The following is a 26,971-nucleotide window of genomic DNA, read 5'->3' on the forward strand; positions in this document are numbered from 1 at the left end:
TAGTTTGCGATGCCCTCTGCATCTCTATCAAATAGGTTAACACCATTTGTTACAGGGCCAGTTTGACTTGGCCACCACGACACCTTGCAGTTTTCTCATTTAATTGCTGGAATGACCCTCTTGGTCAGTGTTACACTATTAGATATAGAAGTTGAAAGCGTTATATTGCTGAAGAGAGATGTGTGTTCTGGTAATCCTCTTCATGATGTGGTAATGTTTCTCACCAATGATTATAACATTGTGGACAGGTGCATTTTCTCTGTAAGGTCTTAAAAAGAGAACATACGGCCTTGGACAACACATCTGCTGCATGGAGACTCAAGGTGTTGGCAACGAAGGCTTTGGCTTGCCCGAGTCCTGGCAACATGCATCAGTCTGGACACAGTAACATTTCTATATAAATTGTGGAGTCACAACACCAAAGTAGCTAAGCTGTCAGTCATGTTGGTGAAGACAATAGTCACCTGTCAAGCAGGCTCTTCATTCTCTAGGCTAGTAGTCCTAGTTCAGCTTTTAGTTTGCTGTGTCAAAAGCATATCATTCAGGTAGGCGAAGACCCGTATATTAACAGGTCAGTGGGCTACGTCTAATTTCTCTGTTACCGCTACCGCTAAGTTATTGGACCGAGTTTGCATAAAAATTTGCATATCTTGTTACTCAGGCCTACCACCAAAACGAAACGGACCTTCCCATGACCCAACAATTATAGTTTATCGTTAGTCTTTTTTAATGTAGGCCATTGGCGATTACATTATTTTAAACTGTTGCAATGGGGGGGGGGTTGAGGGGCGTTTTCGCCTGGCCTAACCCCCCCCCCCCCACACACACACACACACACAATCGAGCTCTGTCTGAGACACGCGTTAGAGGAAAAAAAACAGTGAGAAAACTACAACACCCACTATGTTTTGTGCTCCGTTGCCTCGGTAACGATTGACGTCAGCGCCCCCTGCTCACTCTCTGCTTTGGGCCGGTGTGATTGGAGGGAAACCCCGTGGATTAAAGTCAGACTGACGGGCTGTGAGGGCATCAGCTGTAGTCTGGTAGACCGAGATCACTGCTATCTCTTAGCACTCAGGTGAGAATCGATTTATCACTTACAAAAAAGTTACACATGTTCGGTGACTATAGTTATACCTTCCACATTGTTGTTGCGAGTGGTATTTAAGGGAAATGATTGCCCCAGATTTGTCGGATAGCTGTTGTTAGCAGCGACAGTCAGCCGACCAAGAACAATGGCTAGCCACAGTTTGGGGTACGTCTAATAGCTGGTGTAAAAATGGACTGTTAGAAGGCAGACGGAGAAGGCGTGTCAGGGTGAAATGTTCCCGGTTTCATACCCGGTCAATTTAATTATCATGTCAATGTAATAAACTGCTCGAATAGGCTCGGGTTATTTATTGATTTTGCTTTTACTTTTTAGCATGTAGGTTAAACTAAGTACAGAACTGTAAGGTGAATTTTAAGTCGGGCGTCAGCGGCGTTAGCTTATATTGCTATTATTTCCAGAAATTAGATTGTGCCGGTCTTTGATGTGGTGTTGACGAAATTTGCCTAACCGACGTTTTGAACGGTGACACGGTTTTGCCATGTGTCACTTTGATTTCAAGTGTTGGGCAGCGCACAATTGTAATGAAGTCACAAAGGCAAAGTTGTGATTTCTAAAACATATTACACACATCAATTGGCAGCCTAGGTGATGGAGGCACGCCTTCGATGTCAAGGCTGTATGTAGTTTTAACGGCGCGTCAGTGGAGATGAAACCAAATGCTTACGGGTTTAGTCGGTGCTTTGGCGTTTTCATTTTTCAGGATTGTCTAATTTTTCTCGGCACACCGTGCCAAGTCACCCGTTACCATGTGTGAGATGGGGTGTCCTCCGTTTCAGGAAATAGCCTGCACCATGCTAGAAACGGGTCACGAGGACCAAGTCGTCCTTTGGCGTTTGCCGGCTTGTGTCTGGATGAAAACGAGCGTTTTGATTGAAATGTGTGTGAGGGATGGGATCGCATGCTACAATTAATCCTAATCTATTCCGGCCCTTTTTATTTTAGTGAAGAGATTTAACTCATTTCCGTTTGCATGGGCGAGACATCCCAACAGGTACAGGGATGGGTGTGGTATCTGCACGCAGGGCTGAGATCGCTCTGCTTTTATGCATTCATAGAGGAAGGGACTTGTAATAAATATTACCACACAACTAGGTATAAGTATGACTGCGATTTTACTTAACGATTCAAGTCGATTCTGTCAGAGAATTCAGACTTTCTCATAGTATTGTCTTGTACCTGTGGGGGAATTGCCAAGCTTTTGTCATGCTGGTATTACCAGACACCTGAAAATTTGCCTGTTCTACCCTACAGGGCTGCACAATAATGACAGATCCGTTTGGATTTCACGGGTCTATGTGCAACTCTTTGTGGACAGTTTTTTTTTTGTACCAGCGTGAAAATGTTAGAAAAAATATTTTAAACTACTGTTTTCTTCTGATATGCAATTTGATATTTGGTCAGAGATTCAGCAAAACGTAAGACAACATTTTGTGATCTTTGGAAATCATCTCCTATGTTTTTTTTTTTGTGTGTGTGTGTGGGGGGGGTTGTGCAGTGTATTGAACCTTTTCTTTGTTGGATGAAATGTTCTGATTTGCTTACCTGTCTCCCAGGACAGATTACAATAGACTAAACTACGTGCAGTCTGCAATGGAAAATAAATGATTGATTGAGTAGAAGCCTGCTGGCAATTTTACATTGCCTGAGCGGATATAGGCTATTGATCTAGAGATAAGGACTCCTGTGCACGCGCGCGCGTGTGTGTGTTCAGAGGAGGGCTTTACCCTACTGTAGTACAGTTAATGAGGCCTACAAGTCACTTTCATTGTTAGTTTAATACTTTTTTTTTGTAGCGCATGATAATAATACCTGTCACTTTATGATCCCCACACCATGATTCAGCTCTTACAGGTTTTTTTTTTTTTTTCAATGACTTCGGCCTGACAAACCCAAACTTATGAGTCATTTATCAGCCATTGCAACTTGTGAGGGGCGGGACTTGAAAGTCGAATAGGCTGAAAAGCAGTTCATTTATAAAACTATAATGTTGAAAAAACTTGTTCTGGGGAATAGTGATATTGAGGAATTCACAGGTTTGCCCTGTTTAGCCCTGTAATGGAGAGCAGGGTATTGTTACAAAAGCAAATTTCCTTCCTCCGAACAAGCAAGGCAGGCCAAAATGTTGGCCTAGAAAGCTTAGAAAAGTTGTGCTGCCTCCTGTATTGCCCCGTTTCTCCATCTACTCTTCCTTGTCATGTCAGAAAGGTGATCAGTTTAAGCATTAGAATATTCTTGCTTTGCTCTTTACTTCAGCTAAAAGTACCTCTGTCAGATGAAAACCTTTTTGGACGATTTTTTCCCCACATTCTTAATTGCTCCCTTTATCCCACTGCCTGAAATAGCCATGGTGTACCAATAGTTATTTGTGGGACAGAAAGGCCTAAAAGACAGCATTCAGACCATGTGATGCAACACTAAAAATGCTGAGACCCATACAATTTATATTCTTTTGGAGAGGGTGGCAGCTTCTTTTGACAAAGCAGGTTGCTTCAGTTCATTTGCAGACCTATACAACTCGTAAATAAATAGTTGTTTTCGCTGAATAGCTTCAGTGGGTAATGAAAAGATAGTCTTAAGGATCTTTCATATATTGTTCCTGGTAAATTATTGGGATAACTTTTCAGGCACTGCTAGTGGTTTTCACTTTTCACACATGAAGCAACATTCAAGGACTTTTCTGTCTTGCGCCTTTTCACACGTGCCATGGCAGTGCCAGAATAGATGGGGCAAGGGACAGTCCAGCAGCTTTTTAGCAAGCTTAAGTAAGCTTTTCAGCTTACTTAAGACTTGGCTCTTCTGCTTCATTGTGCCACGCTCACATAGAATTTCTGTTACTTTCTCAAACATTACAGTGTCTCTAATTGTTTTAGACAGCTGCATCAATGTCATCCTCTGCACGGACTGAGAGGAGTGCCCTCATTTTTGAATCTCCAGTTTCCAGCCATTTTTGGATGAAAAAAAAAAAACAACTTGTAGTTATCAAATCGCCCACGAGGCAAGGCAACCTTCGCGGACTCAAATATGTCTTCACCGGAGTCTTATGATTGGTTCGCTCGTTCCACATGAAAGCGCCTTTCGTCAGATGGACATGGCCCTTTTCGTGCGCTCCCCTGCAATGTTACTGCTTTCATTCACAACACAGCCTTACAGGCATTTTCCCTGAAATGATACACGGTCTTGAGGCGGGAAATTGGCTGCTGTAAAGATTTCCCAGAATATCGATCCCTGCTCCCATTCACTGATGACCCCATGCAGGAAGCATCCCTGAACATATCAGGGAAAGACTGCATTTGTGAATGAGGAATTAGTTCATTGCTTTTTTTAGGTTTATCCCACTGCATTTTTCTCCCATTTTTACGTTTCTCCAACTTCTTGTTGGTCATCCTTGTAAGTTAACCTAAAGTCAGAAATTCGTCTGGGCTAATTTATTTCTATTCTAAGTCCTCTCCTTTTTATCTATTATGATTTCTTTTTCCTTTCCTTCAGTCTACAGTAAGTAGCAGTGGTATTTGCGAGGTACAGAAAGCCCAGAAAATCTGCCCTCTTGCTCAATGTATTGATCTAGACTTTCCTGTTTTCTCCCCTCAGTGAGAAACCATGGTGGATAAAAGCGAAGTGGTCCAAAACTTGGTGCAGAAGGCCAAGCTGGCAGAGCAGGCCGAGCGTTATGATGACATGGCTGCCGCCATGAAGGCTGTGACGGAGGAAGGCTCCCAACTGTCCAATGAGGAGCGCAACCTGCTGTCAGTGGCTTACAAGAATGTGGTGGGTGCCCGTCGCTCCTCGTGGCGTGTGGTGTCTAGCATTGAGCAGAAGACTGAGGCTGGCGACAAGAAGCAGACCATGGCCAAGGAGTACCGAGAAAAGATTGAGAAGGAGTTGAAAGAGATCTGCCACGATGTGCTGGTGAGATGATCCCGTACATTGCAGTGCTTCACATAAGTTAAATTATCATTGCTCCCGCTGTTAAGTGGAGCTGGTTCAGTGCTCCATATTTATGTTGCATGGAATAACGGATACAGGCTAACGATTCAGCCATCTCATATCATCACTCTATTGAATGATTTAATCTAAAACCTGATCTATTAAAATTACATTTTATTTGAATGAAAAAAAAAGTTGTTGGCAACATGCAAGGGCATTTCTGGGTTGTGTTAAAAAATTTGGAAGAAATCAAGGATTCCAGATAAGGGTCATCACAGTAGTACTATAATATATTGCAAATATTAATCATATTTGACACTATTTTCAGTACCATGGCAAAAAAGCAACACAAAATAGAAAAACATTTATTGAAAAAATTTATACTGACCAAAATATAAAAGTACTTCTATTAAATTTATGAGACCAGTTGTTTTCTTTTTAACAAAATAATATTTTTATCCAATTCAAAATTAAATGGTGAAACAATAACAGTTATTACCTAGGCACAAGTTATAGTACCATGTATTTAAGAGGGGGTGAGATCTGTTTATTTCCTCTCCTTCTCTTTGTGCCCATTTGTGTATCTAAGTGAACTGAAGTTCTCTTGCATGCAAACTACTGAAAAGCTAGGCTGATATAGTCTGGCCAGTCAGTCAAATCTTGCAGAACTGAAAACTTGCGATTGCAGCCGGTCAGTTGGCTGGTTGAGCCACACCAGAAGCCAAACCACCACAAATGTTGGGCTCTTCATTTCAGCGCCCATGTTAACAGGAGTACTTGTTAACTGCGCTTTGAAATGGCACAAAAATGAAGCAAAGATTTTGGCGTAGTCCATTTCCTAGTACACTCGCATGTGCTCCCGTTTGCCACAGAAAGAGAGTTCCAATACATTGTGATCGTGTTAAATCTCCATACTGTTTTTGTTGATATAAATAGCAGTTGAAAAACGTTTTTTTTATGGGTTGATAAAATTGGACTATTTACTTTTCTCTTTGCCTCTTAGAAGAGCAGTATTATGTTAATGACTATGAGCCAAAATACATAGATACGTAGTTTCAAAGATTAGGCTAATTCTTCCATGAAGTGCTCTTGATAATTTGTTTCATTTGTTGTGACTGCTCTGCAGAATAAATTCTTGGCATGCTCCATATTTGCCATTCTGCTACAAGGCTGGCATATTGGCATTAAAAAAAAATCAGAACCGACATTTCTCAAATTATCTATTTTTGACAACCGGATATAGGGCAGAAATGGGGCTTGATATACAAGTTATACAATACTTAACCTTAGAGGAACAACCTCCAACATTGTTCATGTGTAGCATGGATCACTGAAGAGCCTTTCATCAGTCAACCCCTTCAATAGCCCAGTCATTTTTGTTTTATTTTATCTTATCACTTAATTTTTTTTGGAAGGGTTCATCTTGATTTGACCTTTAGGGCCTGCAAGAAGCACATCCTTTTTTACAACATTGAAGGGATAGTCTCCAGATACCCAGTGTTCAGTCATTATGACATTGTGTCTTTGTACCAGTCTACCACTTTATCAAGTGTTAAATCTATCTTGTAGGCCTCACCTGTGGTAACTTTGGGTATGTTAACATGCTAATGAGAAATTTTACTGTTTGGAGTTATCGGCTCATTTCAATATTTTGATTATTGCATAAACATGGTTATTAATGCAATTACTCTTAATAGCCATGTCTACATTATTCTTTGGATAATTGCTGTATGCTCCACTGAAACATATTAACTGCTTCCCTCAATCTTTCCACACTTAAGCTGGTGCAGTGGATTTCTGTCATTTAAATCTATACTCAGTTTTATTTTTGGTGTTATCACAAAATTAACTTACAACATGGAGATTTCTTCGGTCCCCTGACAGCCATGTATATGTTGTCATCCAGGATCTGCAATTTCTCCCTGACATGCAGTTTCGTAAACCGAAATAAATTAGAGTAAGATGGTCACATGCTTCAAAAGATTGAAAGGTTGGGCAAAACTCCAGGGGTCTTAATTGGATTTTGAATGCGTCGATTAAGCCCTTACCCCATACGGCGGCGTATTTGTGTGTATGTATGTGTGTGTGAGTGAGTGAGTGAGTGAGTGAGTGAGTGAGTGAGTGAGTGAGTGAGTGCATCCACTGAAGTTGCATGCGTCCACTGATAATGCATGCTGTTGCCCCAGGAGAAGGTTGGCACAGATGGCAGAGAAGTTATTACCTCATATAATGTAAGAAACAGCATGTTGTATGGCCTGCTTCCTCAAGTTATACATGCATTTGCTTCTTTGCTAGGGCAATGTTGCTGTACTTTTCTTTTCTTTTTTTTTTGGTTTGTTTTACTTCTGGTCTATGTCTACTGTGGTTTGAAATGCACACTTCAAGAAAAGGTTTTGATTTAGTGCTGCTTTCTTTGTAGGTGGAAGGATGATTGTACTCTCATTGCTTTGTTTCCTCTCAAATCGTAAAATAATATAACGTACATGTTTAGCCTGATGTCATGTTATTCCTGAGAAGAGGTGGGTCTTTTTAGAGGGAAGATGTATTCTATACTACTAGTGAAACTGGAGAACACCCAGGCAACAGCAGCAACCTGACCCTTTGCTGAACACTGCTCGTTCCCTGTCAGAGTGGGCTTTCATCGGGGTCTGTTGGCAACTGATCCCCATGCGTGTATCGCTATGCAGGGAAGTGAAGTGCAACATTGGTTTTTCCATGTATCCATTTGATGTAAAATGTAGTTGGCAGATCAGAAAACTGTTGTTAGTTTCATATCATTAATGTATTTACTTGACTTGTGCCTTCCCTCAGCGTAAAGCAATAAAACTCGGTTTTATTGGATGGGAACCCTGTTCTGTACAATGAAACGGGAGCTGCCCAGATGAGATCTTTGCATGCTGATTTCTAGCAGGTCCTTATAATTGATAATAAGAGATTTTAATCAGCGCGGGCCATTGATTTTTTTTTTTTAAATGGCGATCCCGGCTTCTTTTTCTTTTTTTTACTCTTAGCACTATTTTGTTGGTTTTGTGGTTGTCCCAGTCATGTCCTTGATGTACCAGTCTAAAGTATCTGTGCCACTGTTTTATAGTACTTTGCGCCTCTCTGCCTGTGCATTATCTTGCCTGGTGAGTCACTGAGTGCTAATCTCATAATGACAGCAGCTGAGCCACCAGCGTCCTAGGCCACTGACCTCCACCTGTGTCTAGCACAGCCTCATGGGGTCAGAAAAAAGGAGGAGGGGTAGAGGTCGAGGTTACCTTTCAGTTTCAAATTGTAATTGTACACTTGAGTTCTTGACTGACTTGTGCCTGTCACTTATCCAATATAGTACATTTAAATGTCCATGAATTTAAAATGGCAGAAATTAAAATTTGGTATTTTCTACATAAATTGATAATCAGAGTAGGTAGTATTTATTTATTTCTGTGATGGTTTTTCAACAATCAATTTGGTACTGCACTTTTGCAGTTGGTACACAAGGTTCAGTTGTGGTTAGAACATAAATTCAACTTTCCCAGATTGTTCAGTTAAAATGAAAACTAACTTGTTAAATTCAAAGTGACTGTCATGAAGGGCTGTTTTTTTTGAGGAATCTGAATTATTGTTCAGAGTACATCATTTTGTAGTATACTGCTAACCATGGTGTATTAGTGTTGCATAACTCATATGCTACCCTATACTGTTCCCGCATACCAGAAAACATGTAGCTTAACTAACCTCCCTCTGGCATTAACTGAAGTGCATAAGACTTACCATTTGTGCTACAGAAAGAATATGACCCATTTTTTTAGCAGGCAGAAATCATCATCTCTAGTGCCTCCCCCTGTGTGTCTCCTTCTGTTAGGGCATGTGACTTGCCAGTTTGTAGAGCTCTGCTTTCTCTTTCCCTTCCCTACTGCTCGCTACTGCTCTGTTTATATATAATTGTTCACCTTTCTTTTCCTTTATCATTTATCTTGGCGATGTGTCGATCTTACAATTGATGGTATATAGCAAGCCTAACTTTTTTTTTTCCATTTGGAACACAAAGGCCTTTGTGCTATGCATTGATAGAAAGTCCTGCTGTCTCTCAGGCAGTTTTAGTGAGATGTTTGATAGAAAAGGATGACTGAAATTTCTGTTTCTCCCGCTTTTAAGCAGCACTCTTCTGTCATGTTGGTAGGTTGTTATCAGCTGTACCCCTACCAGTGCCCCAATTCCCCATCCAGCTCCTAGAGAAGCACTCTGCCCATTGTAGGCGCTGGGCAAGTGAGTGTCAGAACTGGACCTTGGAGCTGTGGAAGAAGGTGGCCTGGCCTGATGAATCACATTTTCTTTTACATCATGTGGGCGGCCCGATGCGTGTGCGTTGTTACCTGGGAAAGAGAGGGCAAGCAAGAATGCAAGCAAGCAGGCATTCGTGTGGATGTTTCTTTGACATGTACCACGTACCTAAACATTGTTGCAGACTAGGTACACCCCTTCGTGGCAATGGTATTCCCTGATGGCAGTGGCCTCTTTCAGTAGGATAATGCACTCTGCCACACTGCACACATGGTTCAGGAATGGTTTGAGGAACATGAGAGTTCAAGGTGTTGCCTTGGCCTCCAAATTCTCAATCTCAAGCCAATTGAGCATCTGTGGGATGTGCTGGACCGACAAGTCCGATCCATGGAGGCCCCACCTCGCAACTTACAGGACTTAAAGGATCTGCTGCCAATGTCTTGGTGCCAGATACCAGAGGACACCTTCAGAGGTTTTGTGGAGTCCATGCCTCGACGGGTCAGAGCTATTTTGGTGGCACAAAGGGGGAGCTATACAATATTAGGCAGGTAGTTTTAATGTTTTGGCTGATCGGTGTACGTGAACACAAGTCTAAAACCTGTCCTTTCAGCAACATATAAAGGGCACACAAAAAAAAGACAATTGGTGTCTCAGTTAGGCTGTGTACATAATTTTCCCATTTCAATTGCACTGGCTGGAAAGTTAGACGATTAATACTACAACCTACAGTAAGTATAGCTTGGTCATTCCTGCAAGTTGAACAGCTCAGCAGTGCAATTGACTAGTGATAATAATGGACATTTTAGGTTGTAACTTTTGACGTGAACTTTTTTCACTTCCAATTCATGGTTTAGATAATTGGGTTAAATTGGACTTGTTGAAACATGTCTGACACTCATGTTCCGTTACCCTATGAGATGATGTTGTGAAGCAGATTGCAGCTATGGCCCCATATCCAAAACCACAACAGTGGAGCCAGTGAGTAAAATGATATCATAACCGATATACAAAATGGCAAAAACTGTGAAAATAAGACCCAGGTTTAAAAAAAAGTTGTCCTTTTTAAATGTAATTTTAAGTTGAATAAACGATACACTTTTTTCAAAATTGTTTCACTGGTCATAGTCCAAAAAGAAGTCAATCAACATTTCCTTCCAAAACCAAAATCGAACAGAATTCAGAAAACACAAATCACTCGTCACTAGGCAGAGTTCAACTAACACAGGTGTATAGTTGGCATAATAGAAAATGCAGATATCATATTTGCACAGCAACGTTAATTTCATTAAGGACTTTCTCTGAAATGTAGCCTGATATTTCAGTTTTTCACTCAAAGCAAGTTTTGTTGTTTTTGTTTTTTTAGATTACTTTTTGGTATTTTGTATCTTTATTGTATAGCGACAGTGGAAGCAGACGGGGAATGGGGGAGAGAGAGAGGGATATGACTTGCAACAAAGGTTGCTGGATGGATTCGAACCAATGACATTGTGACCATGTGGTACGCGCTGTAACTATTTGGCTACAGAAGCACCCCACTCAAAGCAATTTAGGTGTGGCATTACTCTGTAATGCTAAATTTTGATGTGTAGTAAAACTGATTTAATCTCTTAGCACACAGGATTTTTTTGGTCACACTTTATTTGAAGGGGTGTGCATAAGACTGACATGACACTGTCATAACCATGACACGTGTCATGAACATGAAGGAATCTTCATGAATGTTTATGACTGTTGTCATTAAAGAGGTAATAAACACTTAAACATGATTTCTAAGCTGTAAACTGAATGATTTTAAAAAAAAATTTTTATTACTAATTATTGATCCCCGTGGGGAAATTCTTCCTCGGCATTTAACCCATCCTAGCTGTGTAGCTAGGAGCAGTGGTCAGCTGCCATGCAGCGCCTGGGGGTTTGATATGACTGTACGGTGATGAAACAGATCAATGCTGGTGTTAATATTGACATTTCTTACCAAATGTATTAAAAAAATCATCATTTCATTAGTTGGAATTTGCTCAACATGCCGTCTACTGTTTTAAATCAGCCCTGATCCTGCAAGGCCAATGCTGACAGAGTCGACTGGGTTGGACTTCGCTACATAATGAGATTTTTAAAAAAAGAAAAGAAAAAGTTAACGCCCTCTAATCAGAGATGGGTGACCCACCTCCCCCATCCATGCCCTTGACTGTGAGTCTGTGAAACTGCACTCATCTTCAAATGTATGCTGATCAAGATTCTTAATTCACAATTTACTCGCTAACCTTGCTCCTTTATTACGTTTTCTACCATCCTTTTGAGTTTTTCTTGATTTACAGTTAGTTATGGTTGTATGATTTTATCATTTTCAATTTTGGCACAGTGGGTTCAGATTTGTGCATTTGATGGCTGTAGAAGCACCACTGGACAACTGGGGTCAGTCGGGTTGGGCTCGCACCATGGCAGGGAGAGCAGTCACCCGCCTCTCCACCGCTGGAAAGCTGTGTGCGGTGTTGCGTAGCCCCCTTCTGTGGGCAGCGCATTTGTGTCGCGGTGGTCGGGGCGTCTTCATGTGGTGTAGTCTGATGCAGTGCTTCAAGGCGGGCTGGTGGAGGGAGCTGGGTACAGCAATGCACGGAAGCGAGCGTGTGACTCAGGCCATGCCCTTCACACAGATCTCCCCACGTACTCCTGCCCAATGCTCCTGCCCCGCCCCTCCCATCCCCCATTTTCAGCCCTTATGCAGTGGGTGGAGTTGTTTGAGATGTCTTTGTTGTAACAACCGGAGTGGGACCAAGCCGCTCTATTTGATATATTTCTCGTGTCTGTAGCTTGAAAACAGACATCTTAAACATGTCAACTTTTGCATAAAACATTTTATAATTGACCGAATGACACTTAATGACAGCAGTCATACACATTCATAAAGACTCCATGTTCATGACAGGTGTTGTGTTATGGTTATGATTGTGTTGTGTCACTCATAAATGCACACCCCTTCAAATAATATTAACTGATTTTTTTTTAAAATAATGACTCCTCCCTATCCACAAAAATGTCTACACTACTAGCAAATTATGCTTTACTGTATAAATGCAAGATCCTGCTGAGAAACTGACCTGATTGTCTGTTGCGGCAATGACCTAAGGACCCCATGAAATCAAAATAAGTTTTTGTTTTTTTTTTCTTTCCTTTTTTCTAATCACATAGGTCTTGCACTGATTGTCACCTATATGCCAGTATCTGGCCCAACAATGACAAAATAGCTGTTTTGTAGGTATTCTTTGTGCTATTTTAGATTTTGTCATTTCTTGGAAAACAATAATAAAATTACTCATGCTGCACTTGGGGGGCATAATTTTATGTCCAATAAAACGCTCTCTCGGATTTCCATGTCTGTCCCCTCTGACTATAAATTGTGCCAGTTACCGACAGGACCTACGAGCTAGCTTGCAGTTATGGGTCGTTGCTGTGTTTTTGGTCTTATAAACTCCTGCAAACCCCCCCCCCCGGTGGGTCGCCCCGGCTGGGGAGATCCGCGAGAAGGGCTCAGCGCGCATCCAGAGTTGCAGCCGTACCCAATCCCCTCTGTCAGCATGTTGTCAGACACCATTTCTCATGGCCCCCTGCTGTCTGCGGCGTATTTAGCGCTATTGGCTACTGTAAACGCCAATCAATATACATGACAATTCCTATTTACATATTTCCTGTAAAAACAGGAAATACGTAAATATGTGGAATCAAATAACATTCTGATAGCTGTTTCATGGGGTCTTTAAGGTGTAGGCTCACCAGTTACTTAAAGGTACAGTGCCTCTCTGCCTGCCTGCACTCAGGCTATTAGAAAGGAGCTTTGGCTGAGTGGTGGACCTGTGGGTCCTAAAGAGCCAGGCTTGGTTCTGTGAGTGACCTACTTTTCCTGTCAAAGCTCATCAGGAGTTCAGCATATTGGTTCCCTCCTCTGTCTCCTCCCTTACTCTTCCTCTCCAAACCATCTTCTACCACCCTAATTACCCCATCATGTTACTTCGATCATTCCTCTCCTCCCCTACCCTTCATGCTCCTCACCATTCTCCACCCTCATTGCCTTAGTTGCTCTCTGTGGCATATGTGATGCAACCTGGCAAAATCCCAAGCCTCTGTACTTAGGCTATCATAGGTAATACATTTCTCTGCCGTTAATTCAGGGTGGATCACAATGGAAACTCCAAGATCGCCTCCTTTTGCCTACTTGTACCATGATATTAAACTTATAAAATCTCAACATTGTCTGCGTTTCATGCAACCTGTGAGGGTAAGTTCCTTGTGTGTAAACTATCTAATTTAATAAAATCATTCTTATGGATGTTACCCATGAGTTGTTGCGTTCATGTGTGGCATTAGTTTTGTTCTCAGGTGGCTAGTTAGACCTGATTTTATGCTTCTACGTTAAGGTCTGTGAGGCACTGCCATAGACTATGGTGATGTCTCTGTAGCTACAACATACCCTCCTCAAAGTCACATCCTCAAAAATGTGACTGCTCATCAAGTCTACACGGACACACCTCAAGAACTGCTTGGTTTGCTTGAGCTGCTTACGTGCTACATGTGTCCAGTGCCAGCACCCGGCAGTTCATCCATTCCTCGCATCTGGTGAACAAAGAAGGGTGAATTCCCCTGCGTCCTGCTCAACATGTTTAGTGGTCTCACTGACCATCTCGTCTACCAATGAAATGTTCTCAATAATGCCAACGAAATTAGCTCTTTTTCCTAATGTAGCACAGCCATTTCTATTGCAAACCTTCACTGCCTTTGTTACCAGAGAATGTAAACGCGAATACTTTGGCACCTGATTTGTTTTCATGCTATGGCGTGTCATGTATGACACTGCCATCTAGTTTGTGGTAGTGCTATAACGGTCTACAGGTTTACCACTACTTGTCTGTGCAGTAGTATAAATCAAATGCTTTGCTGTAGACACCTATGGCGGGAGCCCCACAGTCCATGAATCATGCAGAACCATAAATCCGACATTAGAGGTAGATGGAAAGATGTTGGATTTGTCTTTTAGGGGGAACCATTAAAGGTCCCATGAAATATATATTTTCATTCTTAGTACCTTTCATCTGCATTTAATTTACATCTATTGAGCACTATTCTAGAATTTCACAAATAAAATAACTTTGTTTTACTTGAAGAAAAACAAATTTTTCCTCCTGAAAAATACAATGTCCAATGAATGAAGTGCGAGGTTAAGAAAAGACAAGTGATATTCTACCACCAAATTAAAACTATCCAATAGAATATCAGTGCCCACATTCATCTAAAAAATGCCTGGCCATTATTTGTTGTTAATCAAATAAACTACCTTCGCGCAATCCCACCCAACAGTTCCGTTTCATTGGGATATCTTTTTTTGGGGTTGGGGGGGGATCCCCCCCCCCCCCATCATTAGGCTATCTGTCAAATCATTAAAGTTCGGTACTCCAAATGCTGTTTTATGGGATCATTTTAAGAAATTTGAGTAAAATCTGGCCTTTATCAATGCTATTTGTACCACTTATACCTCAAATGGTTGTTGGATACAAGTCCTCACCCATACAGACTGCATATGAGTGGCACACTGAAGTTAGTTTCATATTCACAGTTTCACATAAGTACATTTCTAACCTTGTGCTTTCTGTCTCCCTTTTTGTCTGTGTTCTGTACTTCAGGAACTCTTGGAAAAGCACCTCATTCCTAAAGCCTCTGCAGCAGAGAGCAAAGTCTTCTACTTGAAAATGAAAGGAGATTACTACCGCTACTTGGCTGAGGTTGCTACAGGAGAGGAGAAGACCTGTAAGCCCTGCAATAATTTTCTTTTTTTGTGCAGGAATAGTCAGTAGTCAGTGTGTTTGATTTAAATGTGAGTCCATGCGTGTTTGTGACGCTGGCTGAAAAGTTGAATTGTGAATGACTTAAAGAAGAAAAATACTTATCCTTGCCAAACCAGGTTGTCTAGATCCTATTAAATAATGCTTGAGTATTAGGAGCAGATTGGCTCCTCCTCACAGATTACAACAGTATTACCATGTGCTCGTCTGGCAGTGTTCAGGAAGATCTTTATTTGTTATTGAATGTGGCCTTGTTTCCTTTAAAGTTTCTCATTTCGCACATTTAAATTAACATCTTGTGTATACTTATGTTAAGTCAGTTATATTTTTTATGCAGTAATTTTAGTTTTCAGTGCCCTTAGCAAGCCTATCTAAAAGTTAGGTTTGTTTGTTAAATCAAAAACGGTAGTCTGTAAATCTTGACAAATACAGCCATAATTCATCTTTGCTTATGAGGAGAATTTCAGCTAAGAAGAATCCTTCAGAAGGACATTCACGATACTTAGAAATAGATATCTGAAATGGTAAAGAATCGGCGGCACAGTGGCGCAGTGGTTAGCATGGTCGTCTCACAGCAAGAAGGTCCTGGGTTTGAACACCGGAGTTGTCCATCCTTGGGGGTTATCCCAGGTCGTCCTCTGTGTGGAGTTCTCCCCGTGTCAGCGTGGGTTTCCTCTGGGTGCTGCGGTTTCCTCCCACAGTCCAAAGACATGTGGGTCAGGTGAATCAGCCATACTAAATTGTCCCTAGGTGTGAATGTGTCAGCCCTGTGATGGACTGGTGGCCTGTCCAGGGTGTCTCCCCGCCTGCCACCCAGTGACAGCTGGGATAGGCTCCAGCATCTCGCAAACTGAATTCGGATAAGTGGCTTGAATAATCTATGGATGGATGAAGTATTACAAGTTTGAGAAAGCACATTTAACAAGTTAACAGTTAATGCAAGATGTACCTTATTGTGCGTCTGAGACTTCTGCCAGTTTATTTTAATGGTCGTATGACAGGTGTACACTACACAATTTTAGCCCTGATCTGCCTTTAGATCTGCGGCAAAAACATTGAGTCAGATTGGTGCTCTTGCCCAACATCAGTGCTCTTCTAGACGTGACCTGAGACACGAACTGACCCAGTGTGTGACTCGTTCCAGATGCCCTGACATTTTCAAGCATGAAATGATTAGCAGCACATTTTGTATGAGTGTATCTGACACTGGTGATGTGCAGTAGCAACGAGAGAACAAGAGACAACCAGGTGCAAGGCGAGAACAATTTCAAAAGACATGCGTTCCTTGCTGCCCACATCTCCCCAACCATTCTTTCCTCCATACTTCACTTTTTTCCCTCTTTGTCCATCTATCTACACAAATGAGTGCACAAACGGTTTGAACAGCAAGCTTCTCTTTTGCATGATCCTCCATTTTAGCAAAGTCACTTAACAGAAACACACCTCTCGCATGTGTTTCTGTGAACCAACGGAGTTTCGGGAGCAGATCCTTAATTTGTGAACCTTGTTTAAAGATCGGTTTTTGTAGTGTGAGCACCACTACGTCAACAAGACAGGTTTCAAGACACAAAGTTGTCTAGTGTGAGTGGTACAGCGTTTTTCACAGTTGTGTAGTGTGCACTTGACATTAGCAAGGCTTACACATCTTGAGAGCTTCTACATGCTGGGGATGTTGTGTAGCCATACTGTGTAGTGTTGTGTTAATGTTAACAGTAAATTACTTTAAACTGCCTTTTTAAAATCAAGAAGGCTTATTTCATCTGAGTGTGATTGTCAATGTATATGTCAGGTGTTTTACTTGTAACTCCCAGTATCAGATTTTTCATATTCCCCTGGCTGCAGTTTTTAAATCACATGATGTAGCAACATAACACTACATTAAGCATATAGGTACAAAGTTATGGCATGCAAGACCATACTGTAACTCACTTTTCTGCAAGATTCTGTAATCGCTTTAATTTTCTGCGATTGGTTCAGTTTTTCATGGAGAAAATGGGTGTCGATAGTATTCACAGTTGTCCATTTATCGGACCGTTTGAAAAGTCTAATTTCAAGAGGGACACAGCAGACCAATAGGTTTACCTGGAGCACAGATTAATCAACACTTATACACCCTTTCACGATTGAGGACTTGTCTACATTTTCTACCCACAAACCAAATACAGTTTAAGCATTTCCTGAGAACTATCCAAAAACAGCTACAACAACTGCATTTTGTGCTGATTAGATGCCAATCTCAAACAGCCATAATAAATTCTCAAAGCCAATGTGCTCCCATACAGTATGTATGTTCATTGTTCGTCACACTGTAGTACTATGTGTCTGTCACAAGGTGGGGGTCTCCAATAAGTATCAGCAAATATAGAGAATAAAGCAACAAAACAAATCGAGTCATCTCAGCCATTGTGTTTTGCATGTTACATGGTCAGAAGATTTATAGAGCTTTGCTAAACTAATTGTGGGAGCTGATCAATGCATCATGGTTGGGGGTGGATGTAATGCTGTTGGCTTGTTAGATTAGAACTAATATTGGGATATTGATTCAGAAAATGCGCCAAATACCCAAAGCTTGAAAAAAGGTATTCAAAGACTGAACCAAAGCTTGAAAAAAGGTTTTTGAAGACTGAATGTGGTCGAAAGTGACAGGGCAGGCAGTGGATCACACCCAGATGAGTGAGGCACAGAACAGGGTGCGGTTTTGGCTATACTTCCTGTGTGCTGCAGCAGGGGAGTGGGCTGCCTGTCTGCCTGCCATGAACAGGTGCTGACTTGTGCATCTACTTACGAGAGAATTAATGAATAAGTCAAGGCTAGGCCTCTCAAATCATCAAGCTTTATTTTATTTGGCTCGACCCCCCCCACACACACACACACACTCATACTTGATTGGCTACATTTTTTAAAGTTGTAAATGCTTCTGTCCCAGCAAGATAATCCATCCTCTTAAAACTTTGAAAGAATACATAAGCACTTGTAAATCGAGCACAACCTCTCAGCTAACTCTTTCACAGAATGTTCATGTGCAAACGAATAACCAGATTTGTAAACCAATAAAGACATAACTCCCACTTTAGAAATAATCATGTATGTGATTTATAGGTGGTTTATAATCATCTTTTTGAAACAGTGCATGGAAAAGGTCACCAGATGCAGTGAACCTGATGTTTAATGCTGTATTTTTAGGGAGACTTGAAACACACAACTCCAAACTGCAGTTGAGTCCACGTATCGTCGCAAACTGAACAGCATTGTAATCAAATTTGTGCACCATATGTCATGGTGTTGTTAACGATCCACACAGTAAACAAGGGAACAGCTTGTTATTCAAAATTTATCCCCAAGACTAGAAAGAGCATGACTAAAGTTGACTATAGACTAAAGGTGCTCGATAGATTTTCAAAAGATAAGCTTAAAAAAACGACTCAGTGAGACTCCTTATCAACCATACATAACGTTGCATTTTTTAAACATTGGAATTTTATTGTGTCTCTCCATTCTTCATTTATCATAAAAGTTGTCATTCAGCTGTTTGACACGGTATTCAGTGAACATCATTCATTACAATGCCGGTGCAGAGTTTGCAATGGTTTACACTCTGCCACTGCTTGCACTGAGCTGGTTATCTGGTTAACAGCTAACTTTAAGGTAAGATGGCAAGTAGGAATGCTTATGTGAAGACCTTCACATGTACAGAAATGATTTGACAAAAAATACAAATACAGGTGTACTTGCTTGAGGACCATAGCTGCTACAATCGAGCACTGATAACAGGAAGCATTGAAAGAGCTGAGGTACCATAAACTGATTATTGAAAGAAGCAATGTATTCCTTGCTGGGCAGATTATTGTTAAGATTTTAACTGTACTGCTACTTTTACTGATACTGCTTATCGAGCCAGTACTTTAACTGTACTCTTATCGATTCTTTTTTATTTTTTTAAGAGAGAAAAACAGAGCATTACTTTTAATCGTCAACCCATGTTTGTATACTTTAGTTAACTCTGTGTGGGCTCTGGGCTGCTAGCATACGTAACACACCGGAGGTGGATGGGCCAGCAAGAGATGAACTAGTTGAAAACTGTGCATTTCTCTGTCTGTATTTGATGCACTTTTGCTAGATGTTTCGAAAGATTGCTTGTGTTCCACCCTTACATGCAAAAGACTTTTTGCACGTGTTGCAATGAGCATTGTCAGCATCGACTCTAGTGAAGTATAACCAGACTTTTGACTGTTCAATTCTCTGTCCACCATTGTCACTAAGACGTGTGTGTGTGTGTGTGTGTGTGTGTGTGTGTGTGTGTGTGTGTGTGTGTGTGTGTGCGCGCGCGCGCGCGCGCGCGCGCGCAATCTCTTCTGGATTGAGAATAGTGAAAATGCATCATAGACAAAGTCTTAATCTTTTTGCAAATTAGAAAAGGAGTCGGTGAGATAAAAGGTGCAAGATAACGTTCATGTAGCCTTAATAAATATGAAATTTATTTTCTTAATGTCTCCAATACCGATAGCACAACCATTAACGTCAGAGCTTATCAGTACTACAGTCTTTAATAATTTAGCCCCGGTGCCCGTTTTAATACCGGGATTCAGGAAATCATCTATTTCCATTCATGTAAACTCTTTATTCAAAATACTGCCAGTAACTGGTTATTAGGGCACTTGGTTTCTATATAAACGTTCTCGCTAATTCACCACCTAGCCCACAAAGGATTAAGAAACCATTGTGCTCTGAAATTTCAAACATGCTACTCATCTCTACCCCACACCCAAGTGAAACCTAGGCTCTTGTTAATCCTTCAGGTGTGTCCCCTGACATATTTGCACTATTAGTCACCACTTTATCACCTCCATATTATGACAAGCTTTTTAAGAAAACCATTAGATGCTTTAGAAATTTTGCTACCATATGTCAGTGATGGCCAGCAGATCTTAAAATTGAAAATGCCCCCTAGAAAGTGTGGAAAGTTTGTATTCACAACTAGTGTTTGGGATGCTTAACAAACAGAAGAGGCATATACATTCATGCTGCAATGTTGTTGCTCTGGTTTCTATGGTTTTTATTTGTCCTTAGTCAGGAATGGGATGTATGGGTCAAAGTAGCTGGGAGACCAGTGGGAATGCAACAGGGAAACTAACACAAGGCAAGGTTCCCTTATTGTCCAACTGACAGTCAGCCAGCCAACTGTGTTCATCAGAAAGCGGAAAACATATGCATGAGTATTTCCCTGTCTACTGAGAACTGCATAGAATCTAAACTGAGAGTGCTTTTAAATTCTGTGGAACATACATCAGCAATAACCTGAAGTGGAAAATTAACACAGAACACATCATTGCAAAAGCTCAATAATGACTTTACTTCCTTAGGCAGCTTAAAAAATACAGAATCAAACATCAACTGCTTGTTCTGTTTTACTCAACCATTGTTGAATCCATCATAACATATTCAATTACAGTATGGTACGGCGGCACGGACAGTCAAACACGGAAAAAAACTGCAGTGGATTGTCAACAAGGCATCCAAAATCATAGGCAACCCACTCCCCACAGTTGAATCTCTACACATACTAACCGGACTGTAAAGCAAGCAAAGATCATAGCCGACCCCTCACATCCTGCTATTCACCTTTTCCAGCTCCTTCCCTCAGGGAGGCGCTACAGGTCACTGTCCACTGAGACTAAACGCTTCACAAAGGACTCTGAATTCCTCCCTATAGTCCCCTCCTCACACACCATTGGCATAAATGCCACCATTCACATAATTGTTATGTGTGATATGTTTATTTCTGTTATTGTGTAACTGTATTTTTCGTGATAATATGTGGAGTGTCTGTTGTTGTCCGTGTGTGTATTGTGCTGCAGAGTTTAATGTGTACCAAGAACAAATTCCACCAGCCTCGGTCGTGTGGCTAATAAAACAATCTAATCTAATCTAATCTAATTTCCCCTGAAGTCGATCTGGGGGTCAGATGTCTTTTGAGTCGTGAATTTTTTTTTTTTTCCTGCCATTCAGTTAATGTTTTCAGATGTTAGTGTTTATTCCCTAGCTGTTTTAATTTTGTTAGTTTAAGGTGCAATGGTAGTCAAGGCATTCTGTATTGCCCGTGAGGAGTTATGTTGTCGCTCAGTGAAACATCCTGCTCACTGCATGTGTGTTTCAGCCTTCTGGTACTTGTTCAGTTTAGATATATCAGTCTAAAACATTGTTATTTTATGATACTAATGGATTCTATAAAATCTCTCACCTTCTGTAAGACACACCAGTTCATTAGTTGGGCTACAAAGTGCTGACTAGTGTTGTCTCCCACAGCCATCATTAACAACTCAGAGGAAGGCTACGATGGTGCCCTTGAAATCAGCAAGAACGACATGCAGCCCACGCACCCCATTCGTCTCGGCCTTGCCCTCAACTATTCTGTCTTCTTCTATGAGATACTTAATTCACCTGATAAAGCCTGCAAGTTGGCCAAGGCAGTAAGGATATAGCACCACACACGATGGCATTGCTGTACTCATGAAGACACTGAATCAGCTACATCACTGCCAGTGTTCCAAGTATTGCTATACCTGCCAAACAAGCATTTTTGCACCAAAATGTCCAGAGGTTAGATTTTGTCTTGGCTATCTCAGAAAACTAGGACAGCGCCCTTTTGATTTTATCATTTATTGCCACAAGGATGTTTCAGGCACGATACCCTTCTTCAGCGCAAAATTGAACATGATTTAATGTCAAAGTTGTGGGGAACTTGGTTTGTGTTAAATGTGTCGTATTTTGCACTAAAATTTCCCTGTAACCTGTATTCATTTGGTTAGAGTAAGTTAAGAATTTAAAAACTGGGATTTCAGAACATAAACGCATGTGTTGCATATTTGCAGTTAGGCTGACAAATCAGAAGTGGTTAGACATTTCATTTGCTACCTCTGCAGCGTGATTTATGATGCATGGTTAATGATCCTTTTAGAATGTTTCATAGGGACAGAAATAGGGACAACGTTATTCTCCAAAGAGAATAATTTTGGATTCAATTCCTGATACTTTGATGCCAGCAGGCTTTGCTTGTTTTTTGTAATACTTAATGTCAGGACCCATGGGGTTCCGCCAATTGTGCCAGGTTGATTACATACGATTTTCATCACGTTTGCCAAATATGCTGAGGAAGGGCTTCTAGCCCAAAATGTCTGTGTGGCAATAAAGGTAAAATGAGTTCTGGCCTGGATTTTTGTTAAAAAAAAATTTTTTTAAGAGTTGAGCCACATCTTCAGTTTCTATTGAATCATTTTTAGTGTTTTATTAATCACTTGCCTTTCTTATCAGTTTTTTTCCCCCAGCTCAGTTGAAGTTATACTTGCACACAATTGGGCAAAATAATAAAGCATGAACATACACAAATACTGATCACCTGCACACGTAACACAATCATATCCTTCTGTCTGTTAACACATAATAAAACTGGACTGCCCATTTTAACTTTTTTTAATGATCAACTGTCTTACTCCCTCAGGCTTTTGATGAAGCCATCACAGAGCTTGACTCACTGAGCGAAGATTCATACAAAGACAGCACATTGATCATGCAACTACTGAGAGACAATTTGACAGTAAGTAGAAAGCATTTCTGATTCATTTTGTCTGACATAATGTTGGAAAAGGGAGCAGAGTACATTTTAGAAACGAATTTAATTAGGAAGTTATATATTAAAGTTGCTGTAAGTTAACTTGGGAGCAGTGGGAAATTTTGACAAGGGGGTGTCATGGGGGGGGGAATGAATGTGTGTGTGTGTGTGGGTGGGTGGGTGGGTGGGTGGGTGTGATGGCCTGGCGGCCTGTCCAGGGTGTCTCCCCACCTGCCGCCCAATGACTGCTGGAATAAGCTCCAGCGACCCTGAGAGCAGGAAAAGTGGTTAAGATAATGGATGGATGGATTGGACCCCCCCCCCCCCCCCCAAAAAAAAAATCACATCCCCCACACTCTACTTCTCCTTCCCTCCCATAACCTCTCTCTGAACCAGGTTCATGCATGTGCATGAGATTGCCTATCGTAACTGGCTATTATTAATAACTTATGCACATAAAAAAAAAGAAATTCAGCAAATCTTTACAAATACTTGTCCTAGGAGCAGACGGAGACCGGATTTTTCAAAGTACATTTTCTTGATAGATACCTGCCAGCAGATAATGGGAATTTCACCAAATGGGCCGAAATAATGTTTAAAAATTTAACAAAAGAATGTTGCCTACAGCAGCTTTAATGTAATATATTTATTTATTATTCGGCAAGATAGAAAAGCATTTAGTACATCATTGTCTGCATGGCATTAAAACTCCCTTGAAACCAGTAAATATGGAATTCTTTTTTGTCATGACAGTTTACAGCTTATATGACAGTAACTTGGCCATGTCCAATAACAAGCCACTGGTTTCATGGGATTATAAATGCTCATGATATCAAGACATTTTTCCCAGTGGCGCAGCGCCCTGTTCAATGTGTTAATGTGTGCAATTTTACTTTCTCAACTCCTGCCAACTGCTGTTTACTCTTCTACCTTCTGTGGTTATTCTTTATCTTTTTTAGCTGTGGACGTCTGAGAACCAGGGTGATGGTGAAGATGCGGAGGAACCTAGAGATTGAGGCAGAATCCACCCCACCCCGTTGTCCCCATCTGCCTGTCATCACCCCTGCCTCATCTTCACTAATATCTTTGAGTCCACCTCATATTCATCCAGCTCTCTCTATCTTTTTTTCTTTAGTTCCCTCACTGCACGTCATCTCACATCTGTGTTTACCATTTCTTCTTAGTTACTGAGGGAAGGGAAGGTAGCTTTGGAATTATGGGATGGAAAGGGCGGGGTAAGGGAGATTGGTAAGGAAAAGGTGTGTTTAGGGTTAGGGCGGTTGTCTACTCACCTTTTGTGTTTGATTGTGGGAGCAACAGGGCTTGTTGCGTTATTAATGCGGTGGGTGAAGGGGCAAGTTCTCAATTCATGCAAAGTGTGGCAGATTATTTTTAAAGTCTGAACAGTTATACTGTATGTATATTCCATCCATGTTAACGATCTTGCTCTTGACTGACACCATCACTTGAAAATATCTGTGGTTTCACAATATGAGAGTCTGCTCCTCATATCTGAAGATGCTACACTTTTAACTCTGTACTTTGTTAGAGAACTGACAAGTAAAAACGGCAGGACAGGAGACAGTTTTGCCAGAACAGAAAGGTTACATTCCATTCACTGTCACTTGCCGTACTTTGTATTCCTCTTAATTATTGTTTTTGGTTGACCTGCATTTGTATTTCTATGTATCAGTTACGAGGTATAGAAACCTTCAGAACAAAAGAGCACACAAGCTTGTTACTGTTGCTATTTTGTATGAGCAGAGCGGTAAGATTTTGTCCTCATGAGCTGATCTAGTTACTGCTTTTTCAAATTAAGGTTTTTATTTTTATTTTATTTTCTTTTTTTTTCTTTGGATACTTACCTAAATTGCATGTGGCTAAGAAGTATTTAGCAGAGAGGTAAGGGAGGTTGTTGTTGAGCTGGCTAGCTTTGTTCATGTCTTTGGAATTTTCATACAGAACACCTAAGCATAACTGTTATTTGGAGGGAAATATGTAATTTCATGTATGTGGAATTAAAAAAATTAATTTAAAAGTTGAATGCTGTCCACTTTTATTATGGTTCTAGTCCTACCTGGGGTAATAATGTCCTTGGGTTTTAGTTGTAAATTTAGCCAAATAATCGTAAATCATGTTTGGTTGATAAGATCCATGATTTGTGGAAATATATATATATATAATCCAGTGAGTCAAGTAAATTCTTTATGAGACAGTCTCATAAAGAATTTAATTGACTCACTGAAATATTTTGCTCCTTATTTGTTGAGCACGTTCCCTACTGTTGTGTTTTGTATATACACACACACACACACACACACACACACACACACACACACACACACACACACTGATGAGCCAAAACATTAAAACCACGAAAAAGCACTGATAGGTAAGTGAATAACATTGATTATCTCGTTACAATGGCACCTGTCAAGGGGTGGGATATATTAGGAAGCAAGTAAACAGTCAGTTCTTGAAGTTGATATTTTGGAAGCAGGAAAAATGGGCAAGTGTAAGGATCTGAGAGACTTTGAAAAGGGCCAAATTGTGATGGCTAGAAGACTGGGTCAGAGCATCTCCAAAATGGCTGGTCTTGTGAGGTGTTCCCGGTATGCATTGGTTAGTACCTATCAAAATTGGTCCAAGGAAGGACAACCGGTGAACCAGCTACAGGATTGTAGGTGACTAAGGCTCATTGATGTGCATGGGGAGCGAAGGTTAGCCCGTCTGGTCCGATCCCACAGAAGAGCTACTGTAGCTCACATTGCTGAATAAGTTAATGCTGGCTATGATAGACAGGTGTCAGAACACAGTGCATTGCAGGTCGCTACGTATGGGGCTGCGTATCTGCAAACCAGTCAGAGTGCCCATGACAACCCCTGTCTACCACTGAAAGTGCCTACAATGGGCACATGAGCAACAGAACTGGACCATGAGCAGTGGAAGAAGGTGGCCTGGTCTGATGAATCACGTTTCCTTTTACATGTGGATGGCTGAGTGCATGTGGGTTATTTACCTGGGGAATAGTTGGCACCAGGATGCACTATGGGAATAAGGCCAAGCCGGTGGAGGCAGTGTGATGCTCTGGACAATGTTCTACTGGGAAACCTTGGGTCCTGGCATTCATGTGGATGTTACTTTGACATGTACCACCTACCTAAACATTGTTGCAGACCAGGTACACCCCTTATGGCAATAGTATTCCCTGATGTCGATGGTCTTTTTCAGCAGGATAACATGCCCTACCACACTGCACCTCATGTATCAATCGTTACTATGGGCAAATTTATTCTTACATACCCATGGGATTTTCTTTAGCCCTGAAGTTTGTCTCAGACACCAGTGGAGAACTTGGGTAACCCCTGAATTTAGACACCAATTGGCTAACACTGATGTCTTTGCAGGCCTGGGTGATTGCTCATTGCAAGAGGTAGACAATAGATGTTAGGAGGAATGAATTGCAAATAACCATCATGCTTTGCTACTGATTGTCAGACAATTTCAAGGGCTAAAAGATCCCATGGGTGTGTAAGAACAAATTCGCCTGTAAGGATTGATACACGAGGCCCCAGATCTCGATCTGATCGAGCATCTGTGGGATGTGCTGGAAAAACAAGTCTGATGCATGGAGACCCCACCTCGCAACTTAAAGGGTTTAAAAGATCTGCTGCTAATGTCTTGGTGCCAGATACCAGAGGACACCTTCAGAGGTCTTGGTGGAGTCCAGTCCTCAACAGGTCAGAGCTGTTTTGGCTGCACATGGAGGAAAAACCTGCCTAATGTGCTGTTGGTCCTCCGTGTGCAGCCAAAACAGCACTGACATGTTGACTACCAGAACTGATTGTTCATTTATGTACCCTTGTGGACATGAGCAATGTTCAGTTCACCTGTGGGGGGTCATAATGATTTGGCTCATCAGTGTATAATGCCTAGTGCAGGTGTGAGATTATAAATATATGGGTTGTCAAGTGGGCAGCTCTTTCCCCTCAACCACTCTATTTTCTATGAATCATTGTCTAGACTTGAATGAATGAATCACCCTGAGGTGTAGGCAGAGCAGATGAGATTGGCAGAAAGTAAATTTTCCCTCTTATCCCACATCAATTTGGTGAACAGTTTCCATTGTAAACACCCCATGGTTGCTGTGATCAGGTATGGCTTTGGCTCTTTATATTGTAGTCTTGGAGCTAAATCCATACATTTGTCCTTGTTGGAACATCATGAGTCTGTGCC

At 41.2% G+C, this 26,971-nt stretch overlaps 1 protein-coding gene across 1 annotated transcript; it reads left to right on the top strand.

Annotated features, from left to right (window-relative positions):
- Positions 1–969: 969 nt before the first annotated feature.
- LOC130118427 (14-3-3 protein beta/alpha-A-like) lies at positions 970–24,773 on the top strand. Its single transcript, XM_056286872.1, has 6 exons — positions 970–1,078; positions 4,700–5,017; positions 14,971–15,094; positions 21,433–21,596; positions 22,625–22,720; positions 23,695–24,773. Exons 2-6 carry the CDS (start codon positions 4,709–4,711, stop codon positions 23,749–23,751), a joined length of 750 nt encoding a protein of 249 aa, XP_056142847.1. The 5' UTR covers positions 970–1,078; positions 4,700–4,708; the 3' UTR covers positions 23,752–24,773.
- Positions 24,774–26,971: the final 2,198 nt, after the last annotated feature.

The sequence above is a fragment of the Lampris incognitus genome, chromosome 9 (assembly GCF_029633865.1).
Source record: "Lampris incognitus isolate fLamInc1 chromosome 9, fLamInc1.hap2, whole genome shotgun sequence".
NCBI classification, from domain to species: domain Eukaryota; kingdom Metazoa; phylum Chordata; class Actinopteri; order Lampriformes; family Lampridae; genus Lampris; species Lampris incognitus.